Genomic DNA, 23,862 nt, shown 5'->3' with positions numbered 1-23,862 from the left:
GCTCAAGCGAGCGCTTTACCACTGGGCTACGAACCCATCGAACCCCCCCCCCCCATGTACGCCCATGCCCTCCCTGCTCGAGCAACTGGGGGGGGGGGGGTCAATATATTTTCGCTCGCCAGTCTAGACCCTAGCTAAAATTCCTGCATACGCGCCTATTTCTTTTTCTGTTCTTTTTTTATTATAGGGACATTCCTGAGTTTGCTGCATTGTAAGATGTTTCCGAGTAATAAAATATTTCTACGATTAAACTTACACATTAAATATATTTTCTTGTTTAGAATATCAGTGTGATTCAATGTGTTTCTGGTCGTCTTAATATTTGTAACAAGCCCAAACTGGATTTCGTCTTCAAATAATTTCGTACGTACGAAAAATAATATATTTGAGGAAATAAAATGGAATTTAACCCAGTACAAACATTAGAATGATCAGAAACATGATTAATATACAGCCACTAATATTATATGCAGAAAAATATATTTGATATTTAATTACAATCGTTAAAACGTCTCTGTTAGTCGATAACACCTTAAACACTGCAGCAAACTCAGGAATGTCCCTTTATTATGTTATTGTTGTATTCCCTTAGCAAACTTTTCTGCTGTTCGGTAGTAAACACATCTTCATTAGGAGCTGATTTTCGTGCTCATGTCAACCCATTAATTTCCTTCCTTATACGCAGCATGCCTAGGGCAACGTGTTTGAAATCTATTTGGAAATAAACACAAAAACCGGTTACATCATCATTATCATTGGCGCCAGGGACTGCGAAAAAAATCCATAGGCATTTATTCGTTGTGTATTTTATTTATGCCCCCAAATATTCTACTTGATTCTAACACAAGTTGGATTCTTTATAATATACTGATGGAAATAAGGGTCGCACAAACAGTAACAGCAAACAGTGACTGCCACCCAATTTCTCAATCCATGGTGTCAGAAGTTCAAGGTCTTACCGGCAGTCAGTTCGATAATCCTGGAAGTCAATCTCACATTAATTACAACTTTGTATGACACGTATACATTACTACGCTACTAGTGAATAACATTTAGTCTACAATTCCAAGTTATGTTCCATTATTTCTTTTCATCAGTATACACAGATCATGTGGTTTACGTCGTGCAAGGTTCAAACATACATCATTACCTTGATGGTGCATTTCTAATGGATTTCAGTATAATGGATATACAGGTTTTTTTTAATGTTTCCTTAAAGATTTATAACTGGTAACGTAACATTTTATGCTATAATGTATGGGTTGTTTGCCTGCCCCCTTCTCTTTCTCTCTCTCTCTCTCTCTCTCTCTCTCTCTCTCCTCTCTCTCCTCTCTCATTCTCTCTCTCTCTCTCTCTCGTTCTCTCTCCTCATTCATCACTAAATGTGCTCGGATTTTCTCGTCTCTAAGACTCTATATGTCAAAAATTACCAACATTTTTGACATCCAGTAGTGATGATCTTAGATCTTAAATGTACTCTCCCCCAATTACCATGGTGTTGTTAAACCTCGCCACAAGCCCCTGTTTCTTCCGACTCCTCATCTCTCTCTCTCTCTCTTGTCAAACAACAATCGCTCTCTCTTTCTGACTCTCTCTCTCTCTCTCTCTCTCTCTCTCTCTCTCTCTCTCTCTCTCTCTCTCTCTCTCTCTCTCCACATACTTATCTACCCACTCTATCAACATCCTGTATACACATGCACACACAGACGTATACACATGCGAACACAACAAACACACACGTTAAATGCATGCGCGCGTGTCCTCGCGCGCACACACACACACACACACACACACACACACACACGTTTTCTGCGTTGTACGTTGATTTCGAAGGAAAATAACTGGAAAAAATGAGTGCATGACGCAAAACCCCGAAGACAACAAGTGGTATGGAATGACACAAACGCACAAACAGTGTATTGAAAAGTGTTGAGAGAAAGAAACTGTCTCATCGTTTACGACACGAGAGTAAAATATCGACAGAAGTGCCTCAGCACCACCAGAGATTAACAGTGTCTGAACACTCAATTATCGGCACTTCTCGAAAATACGTCAACTGCAAATACGGAAAACGGAAATTTGAAATAACTAACGTTAGCGGCCGTGAGAGACAATTGGGAACTTTGAAAGGAATTAAAAGCCTAAGAAAGGTTTCTCGATAAAAAGATGGTCTAAGCAATATACAGACTTTTTTTCTTCTTCTTCTTTTTTTCAAGTTTGACCGGAGCCGAAGTCAATTATTTGTCCTTTCAAGTGTGGATGGTTGGCGCAGTTACATGGTGAAATTTCTTGAGGCAAATTATTTGCATTCGATTTCACAAACTATGACGAATCGCTCGCGCCTAATACAGTTTGCAATAAACGGCCCCTATGGCCTAGTGGTTAAATCACTGTTTTTCAGTGGGTAGGTTATCGGCTCGCGTTCTAGTACCGGTTCTAGCCAAATGCGAGTGCACAGCTTAGAGGGGAGGAAGAAGGAAGGAAATGTTTTATTTAACGACACACTCAACACATTTTATTTACGTTATATGGCGTCGGACATATGATTAAGGACCACACAGATATTGAAAGAGGAATCCCGCTGTCACCACTTCATAGGCTACTCTTTTCGATTAGCAGCAAAGGATCTTTTATATCTACCATCCCACAGACAGGATAGTACATACCACGGCCTTTGTCACACCAGTTGTGGAACACTGGCTGGAACGAGAAATAGCACAATGGGTCCACAGACGGGGATCGATCCTAGACCGACCGCGCTTCAAGCGAACGCTTTACCACTGGGCTACGCCTCGCCCCAGAGGGGAGAAAGAAGGCCACTATACCTGGTGACTAAGGTATTAATTGAGTGGGATCTAGCTCAGTCGGAAGACAGCTTGCCTGAGGTGCTGGGGTCGAAGGATCGAATCCCCTCGGTGAACCTGTTCTCTGCCCCTCTCCCCCCACCCCCCCCCCCCCCCCCCACCCCATGCCATCAGTGCTCCACGACTGGTATTTCAAAGGCCGTGGTATGTGTTGTCCTTTTTTGTGGGAAAAAAGGAAGTGAGGAAATATTTTATTTAACGACGCGCTCAACACATTTTATTTAGGTTATATGGCGTCGGACATACGGTTAAGAACCACACAGGTATTGAGAGAGGAAACCCGCTGTCGCCACTTCATGGGCTAGTCTTTTCGATTAACAGCAAGGGATATTTTATATGTACCATCCTAGAGACAGGGTAGTACATACCATAGCCTTTGTTACACCAGTTGTGGAGCACTGGCTGGAACGAGATTTTGTGGTAAAGTGCATATAAAAGAACGCTTGCTGCTATAGGAAAAAAATGCAATAGGTTTCCTCTGACTACGTCGTAGTGTCTCAATCTAATAATCAATGATAATAAAGAAAGAAGTGTTTTATCTAACGACGCACTCAACACATTTTATTTACGGTTATATGGCGTCAGACATATGGTTAAGGACCACACAGATTTTGAGAGGAAACCCGCTGTCGCCACTACATGGGCTACTCTTCCGATTAGCAGCAAGGGATCTTTTATTTGCGCTTCCCACAGGCAGGATAGCACAAACCATGGCCTTTGTTGAACCAGTTATGGATCACTGGTCGGTGCAAGTGGTTTACACCTACCCATTGAGCCTTGCGGAGCACTCACTCAGGGTTTGGAGTCGGTATCTGGATTAAAAATCCCATGCTTCGACTGGGATCCGAACCCAGTACCTGCCAGCCTGTAGACCGATGATGGCCTACCACGACGCCACCGAGGCCGGTCTCAATGATAGTAAATGAATGTGTTACACTGGTGTCGTTAAATAAAACAAACTTTAATCTGATCCTAATTTGAAAATAAATGAAATTTGCGATTATTCAGTTATTCATATATTTAATCATTGTTTGTTAAATCTGAGCCAAGTACTCAGTCCAATTGATATTTTAACGAAGTTGTGACGAAATGCTAACAAGAGTCGCTGTCGGGTGCTAGAGGACTGCCACTCAGAACGAGTCTGTCTTACTTTGCCTCTGAGATGACTGCCATTCCCAAAACTGTTTTTAATGTATGACATCAGAGGTTGAGTCCACGGCAGGCGTGCTTGAACAGTTCTCTGATGGAAGCATGTCAGTATTTACCCACCCACATCCCCATGATATGTTTACCGTTTCGCAAACATACGGTACTTTTCCTAACTTAACTTATGCATATTAACAGGGCCCCTGCGCGTGCTGTAATCTCACCGTGATGCAGGGGTGTAACATTCTCTTTGAGAATGGCCAATACAGCACAAATCCTCTTGTTTTCGTCGAGATACAATTGAAATTTTGAGTAAAAGTCAGTATCTATCTGTGATATTTGTATTTTTGCACAGTTCTTTACACTGTTTTTATTTAAATCTTGAATTTTTATAGTGATGCTGATCGTCACTTTGTTTGTTTGCATTACCATAGTTTGACACCCAATAGCCGATGTATTTTTCGTGCTGGGGTGTCGTTAAACATTCATTCATTCATTCATTATTAACAGAGGTTTGTGGAAAACATCATTTGAATTATAGCACTTTCGAATGATTTTTTTTTTTTTTTTTTTTTTTTTTTTTTTTTTTTTTTTTTTTTGGGGGGGTCATTAATATACTTTTTTATATTCTGACTTTTATAGAATTCAACAAATGAGACAATATTGAATTAAAACTGTCTAGTCGTTTTTAATCACGGATTTATTCTATCTAATAATACTCACTGAATGGTTTGCAGATTCTATCATCTATTTTTCATTCGGGGGGGGGGGGGGGGGGAGGGTCGGATTTTTTTTAAATAACCAAAAGACGATAATTTGGTCTCGATGGGAAAAAAACCCGTCAATTTAAGTTCTAACATTAAAAATCAAAACCATTACGAAAGTGGCGCCACTTTTACATTATATATAATTACATCTAAGCCTCTAAAAGGCAATTCGGCCCCGAGCACTTCCTAACGTTGTACGCAGAACGCATCGTAAATTGAGAGCATTCAGCAAATGAAAAAACATTTGTATCGGGTAATCAAAAATCTTGTTAAAGTACAAGGCTACGCAAATTGTATTTTAGTGCTGAGCTATGCGCCTGGCGGATCAAAATCCGTTTTGTAACAGGTTGCAGTTTACCAAATAGCATCTGAACAGGTCAACGTTCGAAATGTCCGCCGTCCCCCCCCCCCCCCCCCCACACACACACACACACACTTCCCCTCCATTACCCCAATTTAATACAGCACAAAGCACTGTCGTTAGATCGACACTTGACAGGACATGTTGTTATAAAGTGTTTTGTATAATGTGGCCAGTGAAATCATTTGAATTTGATTAGTGTGGCGGGAAATATACTGCTTGAAACATGTACAAGGCACCCAATACATTTAGCGTGACACTTTTGTGAGGGACTGCAGGAGTTAAGGACGTTTTACAGGCCATTTTCTTCTATGACCTTTATGCGTTTATCTTGAAGGTTACGTGTGGCGGCTTTATCTAGCTCCCTCCTTTATTTTTCGGCGGGTCCGTTTAAAATTGCGCTTAATTTCCTTGATACAAACTGCGCACCCTTTCCATTTGGCTTTAATCCCACGGTACATTCCAAATTCCATAACACCCATAACCATCCTCCGCCTGTTTCCGACCCCGGTCGGGCTGCTGGTGCTCCGATGCAACTGCCAGTGCAGGCGGTCCCCCTGTCCACCCCACCCTTTTCTGTCCTGGACAGAGGAGCCGGCCGAGACCGGCACCTGTGCCCAAGACAGACGTGCGCTACAACAGCTTGTTCTGAATGTGCATGTTAAACACTCTGACCTGACCTGACCTGCTTTATCTACATATATTACCATTGTCGTCTATGGGATTTGATTTTGGTTATAATCACCCTACTGTTTGAATGTTGAGTGCTGTTGTATAGATATTATTTTTGTTGAATATTGTGGGCCGGGGAATGTCGTGTAATGTTGAACATCATTACTCGTTACATATTTAGAAATAAATTCAGTATTACTAAATGTGAAAATAGTATTACGGTCAAGAAACTAAAATTTAGAGAAAAAAAATATCCTAAAATTATGTAAGAGAACAAAGTACCTTTAATAAAATTATCAATGTTAAAATTTGTTTTGTTTACCGACACCACTAAATTACAATGATTTATTCACCATCGGCTATTAGATATCAAACATTTTTATTATTCGGATATAGTTTTTTAATAAACCTGCTGCATTTTCCCCATCAGCAGCAAGGATATTTTTTATATATGCAGTTTCCCACAGACATTACAGCACATACCACAAAGTTTTCATTTATCTGTCATGTAGCACTGGTTGAGACGGGGGGAAACAATCAGATAATGCGTCCATTGGCGGGGTCCGATCCTACGATGAAAATACCTCAGGCGAGAGCTCTACCGACTGAGCTCTATCTCGCCCCCACACCATTATCACAAACACCAGTCTTCATGGACAACAGTATCGTGGTCTTCCTTTTTAATTCTCGTCTTCATCATCTTAGTATTAATTACTGAGATCACCCGATGTATCGCCGAGTTAATGGGATGTCAGATATTTTAATATTAAACTGTTACAGCAGTTCCTTAGCACAGCCAGACTGTCTAAGTTAGGACAAAAGCTCAAAGGTAAATAGTGTTTGTGATGCTGAGGTTGCCAAATCGCTGTAGGCAGTCACGAGCCGCTGTTTTAGAGAAGAAAGACAAAAGGAACCTCGTTTACAAGTTCTATACGAGGAACGCCTGATTTGAGAAAATGATCATCTTGATGTGTTCATATTTTTTTCATTATTATTAACCTGACCAAGGCTAGTATTTCTAAATTACAATGTGGAGACAGAAGATGGATAGGGGCAGGTTTTCGTCTTTTGTTGTCTTTCTGTTTACCTTTCCAGTAAGATCAGATTGATGAGGAAAAAGCCTGAAAGAAGAAAAGCGAGCAACTTGTTATTTTAGCTCTTTTTCACTAACATAATTAAAGTAAAGTTTGTTTTATTTAACGACGCCTAACATAATTAAAGTAAAGTTTGTTTTATTTAACGACGCCTAACATAATTAAGTATCATTGCTATTTTAAGATGGATAGCAGTTGATAGAAGGAAGGAAAGGCAATTTTTTGTTTCATTGATGGTTTTTTTTTTATTGTGATTAAGATCATTTTTAAGAGCAAAACATCTGGAAGCAGAAAACTGATCTGTTCATCTCAGGCGCGTGTACAGGGGAGGGTTTGGGAGGGGGGTCGACACCTTCCTCTGCTCGGGCAAATGTTCTTTTTTTTTCAATACATTTTTCAGGAAAGGGTGTCTTACTCCCCCCCCCCCCCCCCCCCCCCCCCCCCCCCCACCCCCCCCCCCCCCCCCCCCCACCCCATAAGCTTCGCTCACCAGTCTAAAACCTTGCTAAAATTTCTGCACACGCGTCTGCATGTACATCAGTTCCATTAACATTGTTACGTATAATCATAATATTTCTTATCTTCACACCGGCTTCCGGATTTGGGAAGAGTATTTCGGTTTTCATTTTTATGTTCAAAACAATTATCAATAGAAAATATAATTCATAACATTATTAGATATAATTTCTAATTTTGATTTTATAATTGGATTGAGTGTTTGTATTATTTTTTAAATTATATTTTTCAAACTTAAAGTTAATCTTAATTTTTATATTTTTTAATTAAATTTAAAAGATAATCCAGCTAGAAGTTTCGCGTTAGTTGTGTACCTATCAATCATTTCCTTGCTAACGCTATGGATGAGAGTCGTTCTGGAGCACACCTAGCCAGTGGAAGTACGCTCGAGTGGGTTACGGCGGCTCGATCGCGTGATGAGGCGCGCCGTGGGCCGTCAACACTGTGCTTGACTTCACACTTTACAGATTACACCAACTACCACTGCGGCGGAGACACACGCTCTCGGGCAGGTTGCATGTAACACGTTGATGGAGTATCTGGGTCATTCAGTTTACTCATTGAGCATTTTCTATTATTTCAGGGAGAGGGAGAGGGACGGGGTTTTCGGCGCTGGTTTGTTTTTATTGGGGGGGGGTCTCCTTTTTTCTTTTCTTTTTTTTTGTATTTCTTGGGGGTGGGGGTTGTTTGGTTTATTTTTAAAAAATTAATAATGCTAGACATTTTCGTACAATCAAAGGGCCGTAACCAGTGGGAGTGAAGAGTTAAGCGCCCCCTGGAGACAAAATGATATCAGGAACCTGATACATTTTGTTGATTAACAGGCGACGCATATCGTGTTCTCTATTGATAAACCAAAGCTGTTTCATTCGTTTCTTTTCTCTCTTTTTTCAGTTCTTCATTACCAGTGCTACAGAGAATGAGCGGAGAATACATCCCTAAACACTTCTACCCCAAAACGTCCTCCTGTCTTCACTACGTCATCCTGTTCTTTTCCTTTATAGGTAAGTATTGTTTTGTTATTACATAGGTATGAAATATATAAATCTACAGAAATCATAAAAGTGATATTCCGTAAAAAGTCATATTTTCACTGCAGTTTAGTTACAGTGAAGATGTACAAATCATATTCATATTTTTGTGAACAAATTCATGATTCAATTATCTCCTCTGTAAATTATTACGTTTTAACTATTAAGGTCAAGTGTCGCTTCTTCGAATTTAAATTTGATGATTACCAATGCATCTGATCGTATTTGAAGGTTTTTTAAATTTAAACAATTAATAAATAAATGGATATGATGTGCGATTACGATAAAAGATCTAAAACTGATTGAATAAGAAGCAAATAACGATAATACAATGTTCTGTTCGATTTATGTTTTGATTTTGTGGGGTTTTTGAGAGTTTGCATAGCAGTATTATTAAATAATTATTAAATAAAGATAGTTTTTAATTTATATTCCTGTTATAAAGTTCATGGTCAAGTAAATTTTCTGGAAAAGTTCCAACCGAACAAATGTATCATGGTGTTGCGTGTTTTCGGTAGGATAAGCGAAAGATACTAATAAAAAGCGAAACATATTGTTAAAACATAGGAAAGATGTCGATAATAAACAGAGCTTTTCTTGGTGTTTTTTCGAATACGATTTTTATGTCAACTCGTGTTTTACTCACATCACGAGTTAATTGTATTTTTAAAAAAACATGAAATAGCCTCTATATATGCCCGTTTTTTGACGGGTCATATTGGGGTTTATCGTTTCCGTGGTATATCGTTCTTAACAATTCATATAGACTCACTAAGCAAGTACATCTTGGGATGGCGGCGTACCTCGTACCATAACTAGGTCACCGCGATCTACTCTGCACGTATTACTGCACATTAAAGGAAATTCTTGTCCAGGCCATATCTTCCTTATCAATATTATACAGGATCATTAAACCTTGCATGCAAGTTCAACTTGGAATAGCGCACCATAACTAGATCACCGCGACCTACTTTTGATGGGCATATGTACATCACAGGTACTCTTGTCTTATATTAAACTGACTGTTTATGTGTTAGGTTCTGATTGGTCAATAAGAACATTGTAATTTTCGTACCTTGTGTTTTAATTGGTTGGAGTTTTGTGTATTTTGTTTTTATTGGTATAAAAAACAAAACCTGGTACATTTACACTGGTTCGTGATCATTTATAACTTCCGTATCATTTCTGGCTATCGGTCACTGTGTACCTTTTGCTTAGTAAGTATTCACATCTCATTTTAAATCTAAATTGTTCACAGAATATAATTTAGATCTGGTTTTGTTGGTTGGTAAATACAAGTACTAAGTAACTTTTTTTAATACTTGTTTTCCACTATGGTATGAGTAAATAACAATTCAAACAATACTATTTTTATTAACAGCTGGTGCGGCCACAGTTGACACAGATGCACAGTATCGGTTGGTCCGGGACCTTTTGAAGCCGTATGACAAACGAGTCCGTCCAGCACTCAATTTCTCCGAGTCGCTAAACGTAACATTTGGCGTGGCACTGGCGCAGATCATAGATGTCGTAAGTATTGTTATATTCACTGTATTAATATTGACATCAGTTATTAACATTTTCTTCTTCCCAAATTATACGCATCAATAAATAAAGAATCTCAAATAAGTCAATCTCGATGATGAGGATTCGAACCAGGTATAAACGTGTTTTGACGTAACGTAAACATTTCTACTAGGTATTGTTACTACATGCATTACTAACAATAGAAAAACATAGTCTGAATAGTTTGATTGAAACATATTTTATTGCATATAACGTACAAATGGATTGGGCACAAGTTATTCAACTTACGAGGCCCTCTCCTAATAGCATACAGTAATGACAACATGACAGTATGACAATAACGGCGACTACAACTATTATTAGAATATATAAAAAAATATATATATTCAAAGAGAAGTATATACATGAGAGAAAAACAAAACACAGGAAAAAAAAAATAATAATAATAATAATAAATGAATGAATGAAAAACTGAAGAAGGAAAGCAAACGAAGGTGATTCATTTTCCAATCAGACAACCCAATTTATTTAATATCTTAGCAGACAGGTTCCTGCGTAACTGATTTAGATTTAATTAGACATTATTATTATTATTATTATTATTATTATTATTATTATTATTCAAAGCGCTGTGTTTGTTTAATATATTTATGTACAATATAGAATATTTGTTTGTTAATAGTACCATTTACAACAGTACTGCCATACAATACTAATTGCAGATTAACCGGTGCAAACGTTTTCAAAGAATCTAAAAGAAGTTGTCTCTGTATGGTAAAAAGATTGCATTCAAAGAAATAATGATAGCAGTTTTCAGAGTGGTATTCACAATTACAAGAGGGATCTGGTATAAGTCCACAACGATATAAGTCGGCATTTAACGTACTGCAACCATGTCTTAGTCTAGTGTGGGAGATAGTTTCATTTCGATTGCCATATGAATATAATGAAATTACCTTGCAACTTTGGGGTGCTACTGCTGTTTTGAAAGTGAAAATTCCTTCACTGTTTCGAATGTCTGAATAGTTTATAAATAGTCGTAGTTAACATGTTTTCTATCTATAGTATACTCTTCAAACAAATTAGGGGAACCTGAAATATTAATGTTAATATCAATTATTAGACCGAACATACGTTTTGACCACAGACATCCTAGTAAAGAACGTTCAGATCTGTTTATCAACACACCGAAACACATTCCATAGTTTGTACGTGCATCACGCAGTTGCCCCGTACACGTGCGAAGAGTGTCATTCTCGATTTTGACAATTTCCAGGAAGGTCGATTAATCACTGTAGAACATTATTTCTGTCAATCCTTTTCATTCTGTTAATCATACAGTTGTTATTGTTTTGTTTTTATTCATATTTATTGTTTGAATTTGCGATTTACTGAAAAAAAACCCGTCAACTTTCAAATTTCACTTCTGACCCCAATCGTCCTTCAAGATCTTTGGTGGTCATAAACCTACTGTAATACTGAACTACCGGTTGTAATGTTTGCCCAATTAATTCACTATTATCATATAACCATTCCCCACAGCTAATATACCTTACACTTTTGGCAATTGTAAATTCTTATTAGAGTTCCCTTACCTTTTTTGAAGAGTATATAATACGCAACGCCGTTTTATTAGTCTCCCATTGTTCTGACCACTTCACCCCTTTGATTTACACTGCCGATCGCAGTCTTTGTACCCGATGCCGCATTTCGCAAGGATCTTTCTGCGCTCATCCCCCTCCTCCATTTAATTTTTGGACTTAATCAAAATTTCAAAATTATCCATTAAGTAAGTTAGTCTTGCCCCGAGTCATGCCCCTGATCTTATCGGAGGTCGGACTTGGAATGGGCGTGTTCGAAAAAAAGAAAGAAATGTTTTATTTAACGACGCACTCAACACATTTTATTTACGGTTATATGGCGTCAGACATATGGTTAACGACCACACAGATTGTGAGAGGAAACCCGCTGTCGCCACTACATGGGCTACTCTTTCGATTAGCAGTAAGGGATCTTTTAGTTGCGCTTCCCACAGGCAGGATAGCACAAACCATGGCCTTTGTTGAACCAGTTATGGATCACTGGTCGGTGCAAGTGGTTTACACCTACCCATTGAGCCTTGCGGAGCACTCACTCAGGGTTTGGAGTCGGTATCTGGATTAAAAATCCCATGCCTCGACTGGGATCCGAACCCAGTACCTACCAGCCTGTAGACCGATGGCCTACCACGACGCCACCGAGGCCGGTCAGGGCGTGTTCGAAACCCTAGTGGTATATGATCACGTAAAACTAGTTACCTACCTATCTACGCTCATATTCAGTCGATTACCGTACACACATTGTGCCAAATATTGTGTACAAAAATGAATTCTATAAATTCAACGCACTCTCATTAAAATTAGCTCCACTGGTTAAAGGGACATACTCTAGTTTCAACCCGTGAAAATTAACACTAAGTTTAGTTCATCTACAAACCTGTAACACATTTGGATAACATAAAACATGAGTTTGTGACTTTGTATAGTGAAATACCCTCCAAAAATAGCCTAAAACTCGACTCTATAACTGCTACTTCTCAGATGCACGTGCGTTTTTAAAAATATGAGAAATGCATGTTGTGATATTAAAACACACAAGAATGACCAAAACCAATTCGAATGTACGGAAACTGATAATCTAAACAATAAAATCTAAGTAAAGTGCTTTAATAGTAAAAAAAAAATATGCCTTAGTGTTTAAAAACTAGGGTATGTCCCTTTAATAAACCAGTAGAGTTGATTTCTCTCTCTCTCTCTCTCTCTCTCTCTCTCTCTCTCTCTCTCTCTCTCTCTCTCTCTCTCTCTCTCTCTCTCACTCACACACACACACACACACACACACACAAACAAACAATAAAAAAAGAACTACGAAATGACGCCGAAATTAATCAGATTAACCATTCATATATGCATTATAGGTATTGGCCTGTTAAAAATTTAGTTATTGCTCAAGCTCAATAATATAACCAAATAATATAACGATGATAACCAAGCGCCATTTTAACCGTGTAAAGTTTATTGTCTACATCATTTTATAAAGGAGGTTTTCGATGCGAAACTGTTGTTTTTATAATGTTAAAAATTTATTGGTCAGATTTTGTTACTAGCGAAAGTTTGTAAATATATGAACGGTATGAGTTAAAGTGTTTTTGTGTTTTTAAGTTAAATAAAACACAAATGAAATATTCGAAAATGTTCTCGCCACAAGTATCAATATGTTGCTTATGAATTTGTATTTTTATTTTGGCGCCGCAATATCTTTTTTTTTTTTTTTTTTTTTTTTTTTTACTTCATTGAAGCATATAATGTTTTTGCAATAAAGTACTTCATCTTCCAAATGATGATTTAATGACTATCTTTATAGCTACAACACTTGATGGCACTTATGCTCAAAAGCATTTCTATTAAAATGTTGGAGAAATGTTTTGGCCATGGTTATTTTTCATAATAGTCCATACAGTTTTCTAAGAGCAATATGCATCTGGTGGGGGTGTTTTTCATGTTAGCTTTTTTCTGTTTTTTGGAAAATGAATACAAACATTAAACATATCAGCCCAGTCAACCAGTGAATCAGGATGTAAAGAAACGATTTATTTCTATGCATTTGCATTTACGTTTTTCTTTTCATTTACTATTGTCGGCTGCTTATTATTTTTTATCACAAATTCAAATTTTGAAATATAAATTTTGCCTTTTAATCCTTTATAAAGTAAGGTGCATATAGTTTTGCTCAATAAAATGATATTTGTGTTTTGCTTGCAGCGATAAAAGCATTATAATAATAGTATTTTGTTTGATAAAATCAAAGCTGGATATTTTTGTGAAAAACAAATCCTCTCGTAACATGAACATTTGAAACAACAGAATCAGAAAAATAACCAGAATATTAAAGCAGTTTTTTGATTTCGAGTTCATAAAAATGTCCAATTTATGAAGCTGAATAGCAGAAAAAGTATACATCACAAAATATAAAAACTACAAATGGGAAACGTTTTACTTTAAAACGGAACATTTGTGCTTAATTTTTGTTCTCGTGTCCATTTAAGGTTCAAGAACGCTGTTCTGGGCACATACACTGATTTCATCTATCCGAGAGAAAGGCTAACGGTTTCCTGTTAGTGAGAAGAAAGTCGGTGTAGTTGTCTCCGTTAAATCTGAATGACAAATCCGTATTGCATGATCAAAATCATATCTCTGCACAAGGCAGATTCAAAAGGACTTTTTACGCAAAGTCGTGGTTGCTTCCATGATGCACTATCAGGTGCTCGTCCTTGGGAGGACCGCCACTCACTAGGAAATCCGCAACAAAATGTTTTATCCCTCCTGCCGATATTAGGATGCGAACCCAGTACCTGACAGGTTTTAAGCCGATGGCTTAACCACTACGCCACCAAAGCGGCTCTTGGATATTTAAGGAAACTGCACTTTTACTGTTAATTCTGTAAACTGGAACACGGACCCTAGAGTACTCGCGTGTATCACCTAATTGTATTTTCTAAAACAATACTCTGTTAAGTAAATACGTATCAAGCGTTAGCATTTCTGTGTTGCCGAGTGATCCCGCATCCTTATTAGGGTAAAGGACTGAATTATGTGATAAAAGCCTACAAAACGAAACCCAATGCTTTCGACTTAGGTTGCAAGACACACGTGACTTCGTGGATTTGTGGCGTGTTTCGGGTGAGCTGATACTCTAATTGACTTACGTTGGTAGACGAGTTGGGTGAACTGGCGACTTCCTAAACCTACTCCTTACTTAGGGACGAGAATTGAATCACGCAAATAGGAAATGACTCTGTTCGCTTTCCATTCACATCTGACCGCTTGGTAAGACGGCGCCGAAATTGCATTCCCGAGCACGCTACTTTAATTGAGAGGGTCTCATGTTAAGCCTCCGTAATTGTTCGCTGTTTGCCGTCACAGATTTCCGTCTATCACGAACGTATTCCCCGATTTGTGCCAGTGTATTAGTACCGTGGTAAATTCAGGTTAATCATTTTCTAAACAAACAAACTGTCATGTTTGCACTGAAATATTTCTTATTTTGTCGACGACGTATGTGATGAAGACAGGAGTTATATCCCTGGAGCCTGTTTGTGTCTTACACGCGTGTAACCACGGACGTTCTAGTCCTGGGCACGGTAACATAAAGCACTCGTAATACTTACGTCAGTCCTGAAAACGTTAATAGTTCCTAAACTAACATACCTACTGAAAACATTACCAAATCCAAGCGAACGTTTGCTAAAACATATAAATACATTATTTTTCCAATTTATTTGGAATAGCGGCCGTGAACAACTTAAAAGAAAGTTAATAACGCAAGACTATAAAAATGGTGGCATCAAAATGATAAACATAAATAATTTTATGACCGCTTTGAAAAGTTCGTGGATCCGACGGATATTTTTAAATAACCCAAAATGGACCATTTTGTTCAAAGCTTCTACAAATATATCAACACGTGATTTAATTATATATGGCGACCATTTTCTATACTGTAAAAAGTTCAATAAAAAATACATTTTGAAGAGACACATTGGTTAGTTGGTTAAGGATACAAGAAAAACAAATTCCAGTAAACGTAGATGATATTCTCCAGATCAATATTATGTTGAACAGTAAAATATGTATAGATAAAAAGCAATTTATACTAAAACGATATATCTCAAAAGGTATTATCTTTATTAACGATTTGTTGAAAGAACAAGGAGACTTTCTAACATATGAACAGTTCATAGAGAAATACGACATAATTACCAATTTTCTGGAATATGCTTCATTGGTCAGTGCTATAAAATCATTCATTTACAACCTAGATAATTTAAATGATGACGTTTTTATAGCATTACAAAATCCTGTTCTTCCATATAAGTTAAAGGTTTTGTTCAAAGATCAGAAAGGTTGCAAACATATATATGATTTACTGAACACTCAAACCACCATTCCAAAATCACAAATAAAATATATAGCCCGTCTTCATATTTATAGACACAGGGTTGGAAACGAAAATCGATCAGACACACACACACACACACACACACACACACACACACACACACACACACACACACACACACACACACACACACACACACACACACACACACACACTCGTTTCGTAACTTCGGCCCATGGTAGTTCCACTTTTGGTGTCCGCTTTAAAACAAAAAGAAAGAGAAATATTGGTGTTTAATACATGGTGAAACACTTTGCCGCCACACATGCTACACTTTTTAAACAGCAGCAAGGGATATTTTATGTGCACGCTCCCACAGACGGAACAGTACATAGTACGGCTGTTGATGTCCAAGTCGTGATGTACTAGTTCTTCACACTAGTATCCTATAGCGGACTCATTTCTCTCTCTCTCTCTCTCTCTCTCTCTCTCTCTCTCTCTCTCTCTCTCTCTCTCTCTCTCTCTCTCTCTCTCTCTCTCTCTCTCTCTCTCTCTCTCTCTCTCTCTCTCTCTCTCTCTCTCTCTCTCATCTTTTTCTCTCTATCTCTATCCTTCTCTCGCTCTCTCTCTCTCTCTCTCGTCTCCTCTCTCTCTTCTCTCTCTGTCTCTCTCTCTCTCTCTCTCTCTCTCTCTCTCTCTCTCTCTCTCTCTCTCTCTCTCTCTCTCTCTCTCTCTCTCTCTCTCTCTCTCTCTCTCTCTCTCTCTCTCTCTCTGTTTGAGACTTCCCTTGTCCGTTCCGCACCAAAATCTGTGTCTGTGAAAAACGTCCAAAATAAAAATTTGTCGCAAAAGTTTTATTAGAGATACTACGGTAATGACTAACCGTGCCCCGTGTTGTGATCCGGGACATTTTATTGGCCGCTCGCGCGACGGGTAAAAGTTGATTGATTGATCTTTCAGTTGAATTTCGAGTTTTCCGCTTCAAACAGTTTTCCATGATTAGGTTTATTACAGATCTTGACATATCTCTCCTGTTCATTCCGTTTTAATTTATTTACTCGCTTTCACCCAGTTAAGCGTGTTCTCCTTGACCCCACCCCCCACCATTCCCACACCGCCATCTGCACTATCTAGGAGAGAGGTTAATGGGCATTAGTTTGGGTTAGGGGTTGGGTTTTTTTAGAGAGAAATTGGTAGAGTGGCATACCCTTCTCCAAGGAGGCGGGATGTAGCCTAGTGATAACGCTCTCGCCCGATGCGCGGTCCGTCTAAAATCGATCCCCGTCGGAGGGCCCAGTAGGCTATTTCTTGTTCTAGCCAGTACTCCACAATTGGTGTAACAAAGGCCGTGGTATGTGTTATCCTGTCTGTGATTTGATGCATATAAAAGATCCCTTGCTGTTAATCGGAAAGAGTGTCCCATTGCTTGGCTGCAGAGGGATTCCTCTCTCAATATCTGCTTGGTCCTTAAAGGGACATTCCTGAGTTTGCTGCATTGTAAGATGTTTCCAATTAATAAAATATTTCTACGATTACACTTACATATTAAATATATTTTCTTGTTTAGAATATCAATGAAATTTAACCTAGTACATATATTAGAACGATCAGAAACACGTTTAATATGCAGCCACTGATATTTTATGCAGAAAAATATAACTGATATGTAATTACAATCGCTAAAAAGTCTATGTTAGTCGATAACATCTCAACAATTGCAGCAAACTCAGGAATGTCCCTTTAACCGTGTGTCCGCCGTCATGTAACCGTAATTAAAATGTGTTGAGTGCATCGTTAAATAAAACAATCCTTCTTTACGATCTGAATTAAGCCTGGTTTCCATAAAATATGTGACAGCTCGCCAACCGACTGACGCAGATCGACGCTTGTCTGTTTGTTTTGGTTAACGACACCACTAGAACACATTGATTTATTAATCATCGGCTGTTAAATGTCAAACATTTAGTAATTGTGACATATAGTCTTAGAGAAGAAACCCGCTACATTTGTTTTCATTAGTAGCAAGGGGTCTTTTATATGCATCATCCACCAGACAGGATAGCACATACCACGACCTTTGATAAACCAGTCGTGGTGCAATGGCTGGAATGTGAAATAGCCCAATGGGTCAACTGGCGGGGATCTATTCCAGATCGACCGAGTATCAAGTGAGCGCTTAACCACTGAGCTGCGTACCGCCCTTCATAAGTAAAATATGTATGTGAATCTATTTTTGCATAGATCTGTGTCAGAGATTCTGCTTCGGTTTGCATCGTTACATATTTTATGGAAACCAGGCTTTATGCACACGCTTTAGATTATGGTTAGTACGGGTTCAGCCTCTTTGGTAGACACGAGTTATAAAACTAATCTTTGTATAGCAGTAATCTTTGTATAGCAGTCTGTGTACCATTTAGAGTTTTTAAACTATTTTATAGTATACGGTAACTATTAAGTGAAATAGTCATCTTCCAGTCCTTGTCTCTTCAACTTCCTCTTTTGTCGTCGTTCGTATGGCGGGTAGTGCGAACGATTTAATTCTTTTTGTATCAGGACTCGAATGTAATGGCGACCATGCGGCTAATCGTCGTAATGCCTAGTCATATGCCCCAATGCCCTCAAAATTAAACAGTTTCACGGCAAAACTGGCCGTGCTTTATTTTGAATGGCACTAACTTGTCATCATACTGGAACACGACTTCTGAAAGTTGTTTTATTGTGAAAACATGAAACCATTCACATTTCTTTATTTTCAATGTTTGCTGCACGTTACGTTATATCAAGACACTTGTTGAAGTTTGTCTTTTTGCTTTGCCTTCTGGTCGTAATGCATTAAAGGGACATTCCTGAGTTTGTTGCATTGTAAGATGTTTCCGACTAATAAAATATTTCTACGATTAAACTTATATATTAAATATATTTTCTTGTTTATAATATCAGTGCCTATATATTCAATGTGTTTCTGGTCGTCTTAATATTTGTAAGAAGCCCATACTGGATTCTGTCTTTAAATAATTTCGTACGTACGAAAAAATTATATGTTATGAAATAAAATGAAAAAATAATAGAACCATTAGAAACACGTTTAATATACAGCCACTAATATTCTATGCAGAAAAATATATTTGATATGTAATTACAATGGTTAAAAAGGCTCTGTTAGCCGATAACATTAAAAGCTGCAGCAAACTCAGGCATGTCCCTTTAAAACCAACGTCCACTGGTCTATGTTCGAAAACAATGTCGTTACCTCATTTGGTTCTTTGTATTTTCAGGATGAAAAGAATCAGATTATTACAACTAATTGCTGGTTAAATCAAGTAAGTTATATATATTTTTATAACTCATATCATTTTATGTGTTTAGATTCGTGTTTATCATTAAGAACTAATAATAAATGTATGCTTTAGTTGGCCAAAACCAAAACCGACTGGTTTTTGTGTATTGGCAGAGTGATAGATGAACAACATAGTATCAAACCTCATAACATGAGACGTGTTCAGGATGGTGCGCGCTTGCGGTCTTTCGCTAGACTGGTGTATACGCCTAACCTTAAATGAATATGATGTGGCAGATGATGAAGGTACCAGTCAAATAGTTTTAGGGGCGCACGTCCTCCCGAGCACACTGTGACCCATAGGGCTATTTCTCGTTCCGGCCAAAGCACCACAACTGGTATATCAAAGGCATTGGTGATGGTGGGATGGTGCATATAAAAAATCCAATGCTACTAATGGAAAAAATGTAGTGGGTTTTTTTTTCTCTAAGACTATATATCAGAGAACTATCAAATGTTTGACATCCAATAGCCGATGATTAATATACCAATGTGCTCTAGTGGTGTTGTTAAACAAGACAAACTTTAACTTTTTTCCTGAACATACCACTAGTCCCTTTGTACTAAGACGATTACTTTGTCAGAGAGCTCTATATATATATACCGGCCTCGGTGGCGTCGTGGCAGGCCATCGGTCTACAGGCTGGTAGGTATGGGGTTCGGATCCCAGTCGAGGCATGGGATTTTTAATCCAGATATCGACTCCAAACCCTGAGTGAGTGCTCCGCAAGGCTCAATGGGTAGGTGTAAACCACTTGCATCGACCAGTGATCCATAACTGGTTCAACAAAGGCCATGGTTTGTGCTATTCTGCCTGTGGCAAATAAAAGATCCCTCGCTGCCTGTCGTAAAAGAGTAGCCTATGTGGCGACAGCGGGTTTCCTCTAAAAAAAAAATCTGTATGGTCCTTAACCATATGTCTGACGCCATATAACCGTAAATAAAATGTGTTGAGTGCGTCGTTAAATAAAACACTTCTTTCTTTCTTTATATATATATATATATATATATATATATATATCATGATACACAAAAGCAAAACACTGATTACCTTTCATCTAAAAACAATTATTGTTAGAATAAACAGTGTCCATGGTGAATAAGATATTCTGTACTCGAAATGCCAATTTTACTGACAGGAGGAATCTGAGATTCTCTTTGAACACCCACGATTATTAAAAGTATAGTTTTCTCTGTAAACAGACTTCAGACGTTTATTGTGAACAGATATCACGCCGGTATTTTTGTTTACATAGCCGAACATACAAACATTACGCCATTGTAACAATTAACCCGGAAAGACAATGTTTACCTTTCTTCATTAAATGAAAAGAGTAGCCTTGTGACATCAATCTCTATACTGAAACAAAAAAAACCCTGTTTAATAGTAATAAGTTCGCCACGTGGAGTTTCAAATATTACCACTCTTTACTTCGAAGGGTCCGAAAAGGGAAGCAACTCTCATTAAATCTCAGTTGACGGGCAACACACTGCATGATATAGCATTCAGTTGTAGATGCAGGACAATGTTGTTTTTTTGCACCATAATTATAAGAGTGAGACCCTTTTTCGCCATTGCATAACCTAACAGTCAAATCAGTTCTGATTCCAACGATATAAAATAAGGAAATGTTTTATTTAACGACACACTCAACACATTTCATTTACGGTTATATGGCGTAAGACATATGGTTAAGGACCACACAAATATTGAGGGACGAAAACCACTGTCGCCACTTCATGGGCTACTCTTTTCGATTAGCAGCAAGGGATCTTTTATATGCGACATCCCACAGACAGGATATAATGGACATAACCCTGGCATCTTCAAAATAAGCTGGGGACAATAATTTTTTTTTTTTTAAACCCATCTAATGAACATAATGGAATCAAAATCTCAGTTTGCTTGAAATTAAGGAATGATCTTTTCAAATCTTGTTTCTACGTTTTAAACAGGGATGGCTTGACCCAAAACTTCGATGGGAACCTAAGAAATACGGCAATATTACCGTGGTTCGAATCCCGTTCAAGGAGATATGGCTGCCAGACATCGTACTCTACAACACGTAAATATATAGATGAGATTCTTTCTCTATCTTCTGTCAGTTTTTTATTTCTTGTGTTTAAACAATGGTTTCAGTCAGTTGTCGTGTGGTTATTTCATATTAGATTAATTTATATAGTAATTGAGTTATCTTGGTCGCCACGACAGGTGTATCAAAGGCGGTGGTATGTTTTATCCTGTCATGGCATGCTACATATAAAATTGTATCAACGTCTCCTGACTTTCGTTACATGGATATATTAAAGCCTTGATATACTATAATTAAAGGCAGTGATACCATCATACTGATCTATTACTATATAACTGATTTAACTGTTTCTCACACTCACAAGTGAGATGTCTTCCGTTGCAGATCTTATTCGTCTCTAACAAACGTTGGAAATAACTTTTGGAATGTGCTTGACTAAAATTGATTGCTCTGTGACGTATAGGTTAACCTGAAACTGATTGTTCCGCGACTCACAAGGTAACTGCAAGCACAAGCGTATTCAATAAGCTTTAGTTGGAAAAGACGTTTAAATTTCGTTTAAACCTGGTTTTTGAGGCTATGATTTTTTTTCATTTTACAATTCGTTGCTTAAAGACATATCTAACTCACTTAGGCTCGTTAGGTATATGTTCTGAAACAAGTCGTAAGATAACAGTGGTATTTAACAGCCACTCATCTAGTATTCTCTATATAATACTGTCTCTTCGCTATCCCTCTCTTCTCTTTCTCTCTCTCTCTCTCTCTCTCTCTCTCTCTCTCTCTCTCTCTCTCTCTCTCTCTCTCTCTCTCTCTCTCTCTCTCTCTCTCTATCTATCTAATGCACGTTCTTCTCTTTCGTACTCAAGCTTTTTAAAAGCTAACTGTTATTCCATACTCAACTCATTTATCTCTATCTCTGGAATAATCTCACTTTCTTCCATAACAGGACTATCACCAAAAACTTCCCGGATAATAATTGTCCTTATATCTCCTAATGTTTTAGCAGATGTTAAATCAATTTCCCACTCACTCGCGATTTCAACTAATTCGGCCTTTATCTCCACTACACTGAGCGTATCCAGCAAATTCTTATCCATGTTTAGATATGACGCACTTATTTTTTTCTAGTGAACAACGTTGCTACTTCTAGTGAATTTGTATGCATGTCCCGTTTCAGATCCGGGACGAGCACCCCAATTTTTATTCCTGTCACGGGGATCCTATAATACCCGTAACTGAATAAAACACGATTATCCAAATATCTCTCCTAACTGTATATCTATTAGATCTCTCTGTATCGGGCAAGCTACTACCCGAGTGGCCCGGCTCTAGGAGTAATCAGAGATAAGATCTTATATAATATATATATATATATATATATATATATATATATATATATATATATATATATATATATATATAGCACGTTTAGTTCACTAGAAAACACAACAAAACACAATACACTTTGGAATCTGTATTAACTCTAACGCTGACAAATGTACTTGCCGCAGTAGTTAATTAACAACAACAATATAATAACAACCCAGAGCTAATCACTTAATTAGTTAATCACTAGGTGTCTAGTTTACACAATATTCTAATCACTTCACCGTGATACAACACACACACGTGTGATAATTGAGAAACGCTGCCAGGGGAACTTAATTAATAAAGGAATTACAACTCTATTCCTAACTGGTCAATTTTTAATTAACCCTTAAATACTCATTCAGTAACCTTGTAATACAGAATTAATACTGGTACATATCACAATAAAGACAATAACCTACAGTTTACCTAGGTCCTCTAGGATGACCGGCTAAGCTTTATCTTACCAAATACTCGTATAAAAATATTAGAACAGTGAAGCCTACAATTTACTTCATCAGATTACCGGAGACACTGTCTAAAGAATATTGGTATAATACAGTATTAAAATATTTAAAGTCACATCAATCACATCAAGGTTATACAACAGAGCAGAAATATATATTTACCAAGTCCGGTCTGAACTAATATAAGTCGTTCAGTTGGACCATGTCCGTTCCCCTGGATACTTCCAATGTTTCTTCCCTATATATCTAAAATCCTATCTATTTATTATAAATTCCCAGACTGGTCCGGAGACAGTCCGCGGGACCGAATCTTATGATGTGTATATTTCCACAGCGACCAAGACGGTATATTTTCTTACAAGCCTAGACTGATCGACGCCTAGTTCGCTAGAGATACCATGGTCGCGCGGAGGTATTATGTAACCACTCTCCACATGGCCTCCACACCTGGTATGGGTGTGTATTGGGACGCAGGACTACCACCGTTGCGCGGGGGTATTACGTAACCAAGCTGCACACAGCCCTCTAAAACAATTAACATCGCCACAGGTGAAAAGATAAGAGCATGTTCCGTTACAAATACGTTCCACTATTTCACTGTCATTCAGCGCCGAGGTGACGAGCGCCGATTTCTCGAGCGTCAGCACCAACGTGATCGTGACGCACGACGGCAACGTGACGTGGTTGTCGATGGTGATCTTCAAGAGCTCGTGTTCGATCGACGTGCAGTACTTCCCGTTTG

General features: G+C 38.0%; 1 protein-coding gene across 5 annotated transcripts in view; it reads left to right on the top strand.

Annotated features, from left to right (window-relative positions):
* Positions 1–23,862, top strand: part of LOC121380778 (ligand-gated ion channel 4-like) — an 83,377-nt gene that overhangs the window by 42,857 nt on the left and 16,658 nt on the right. For 4 of the 5 annotated variants that reach the window (XM_041509747.1, XM_041509746.1, XM_041509748.1 and 1 more), the window contains 5 exons: positions 8,315–8,424; positions 9,833–9,981; positions 19,191–19,235; positions 21,209–21,318; positions 23,729–23,862. The exon at positions 23,729–23,862 is cut by the window's right edge and continues 146 nt beyond it. In XM_041509747.1, coding sequence (XP_041365681.1) covers positions 8,340–8,424; positions 9,833–9,981; positions 19,191–19,235; positions 21,209–21,318; positions 23,729–23,862 — 523 coding nt within the window. In that variant the 5' untranslated portion in view covers positions 8,315–8,339. Of the gene's footprint in view, positions 1–8,182; positions 8,425–9,832; positions 9,982–19,190; positions 19,236–21,208; positions 21,319–23,728 lie in introns of those variants that run through there. The other variant, XM_041509750.1, reaches the window with a different exon arrangement.

This window comes from Gigantopelta aegis, chromosome 9 (assembly GCF_016097555.1).
Source record: "Gigantopelta aegis isolate Gae_Host chromosome 9, Gae_host_genome, whole genome shotgun sequence".
Lineage (NCBI taxonomy): Eukaryota > Metazoa > Mollusca > Gastropoda > Neomphalida > Peltospiridae > Gigantopelta > Gigantopelta aegis.
Note: the sequence above shows the minus strand (reverse complement) of the source record. Positions and strands in the feature narration are given on the sequence as shown.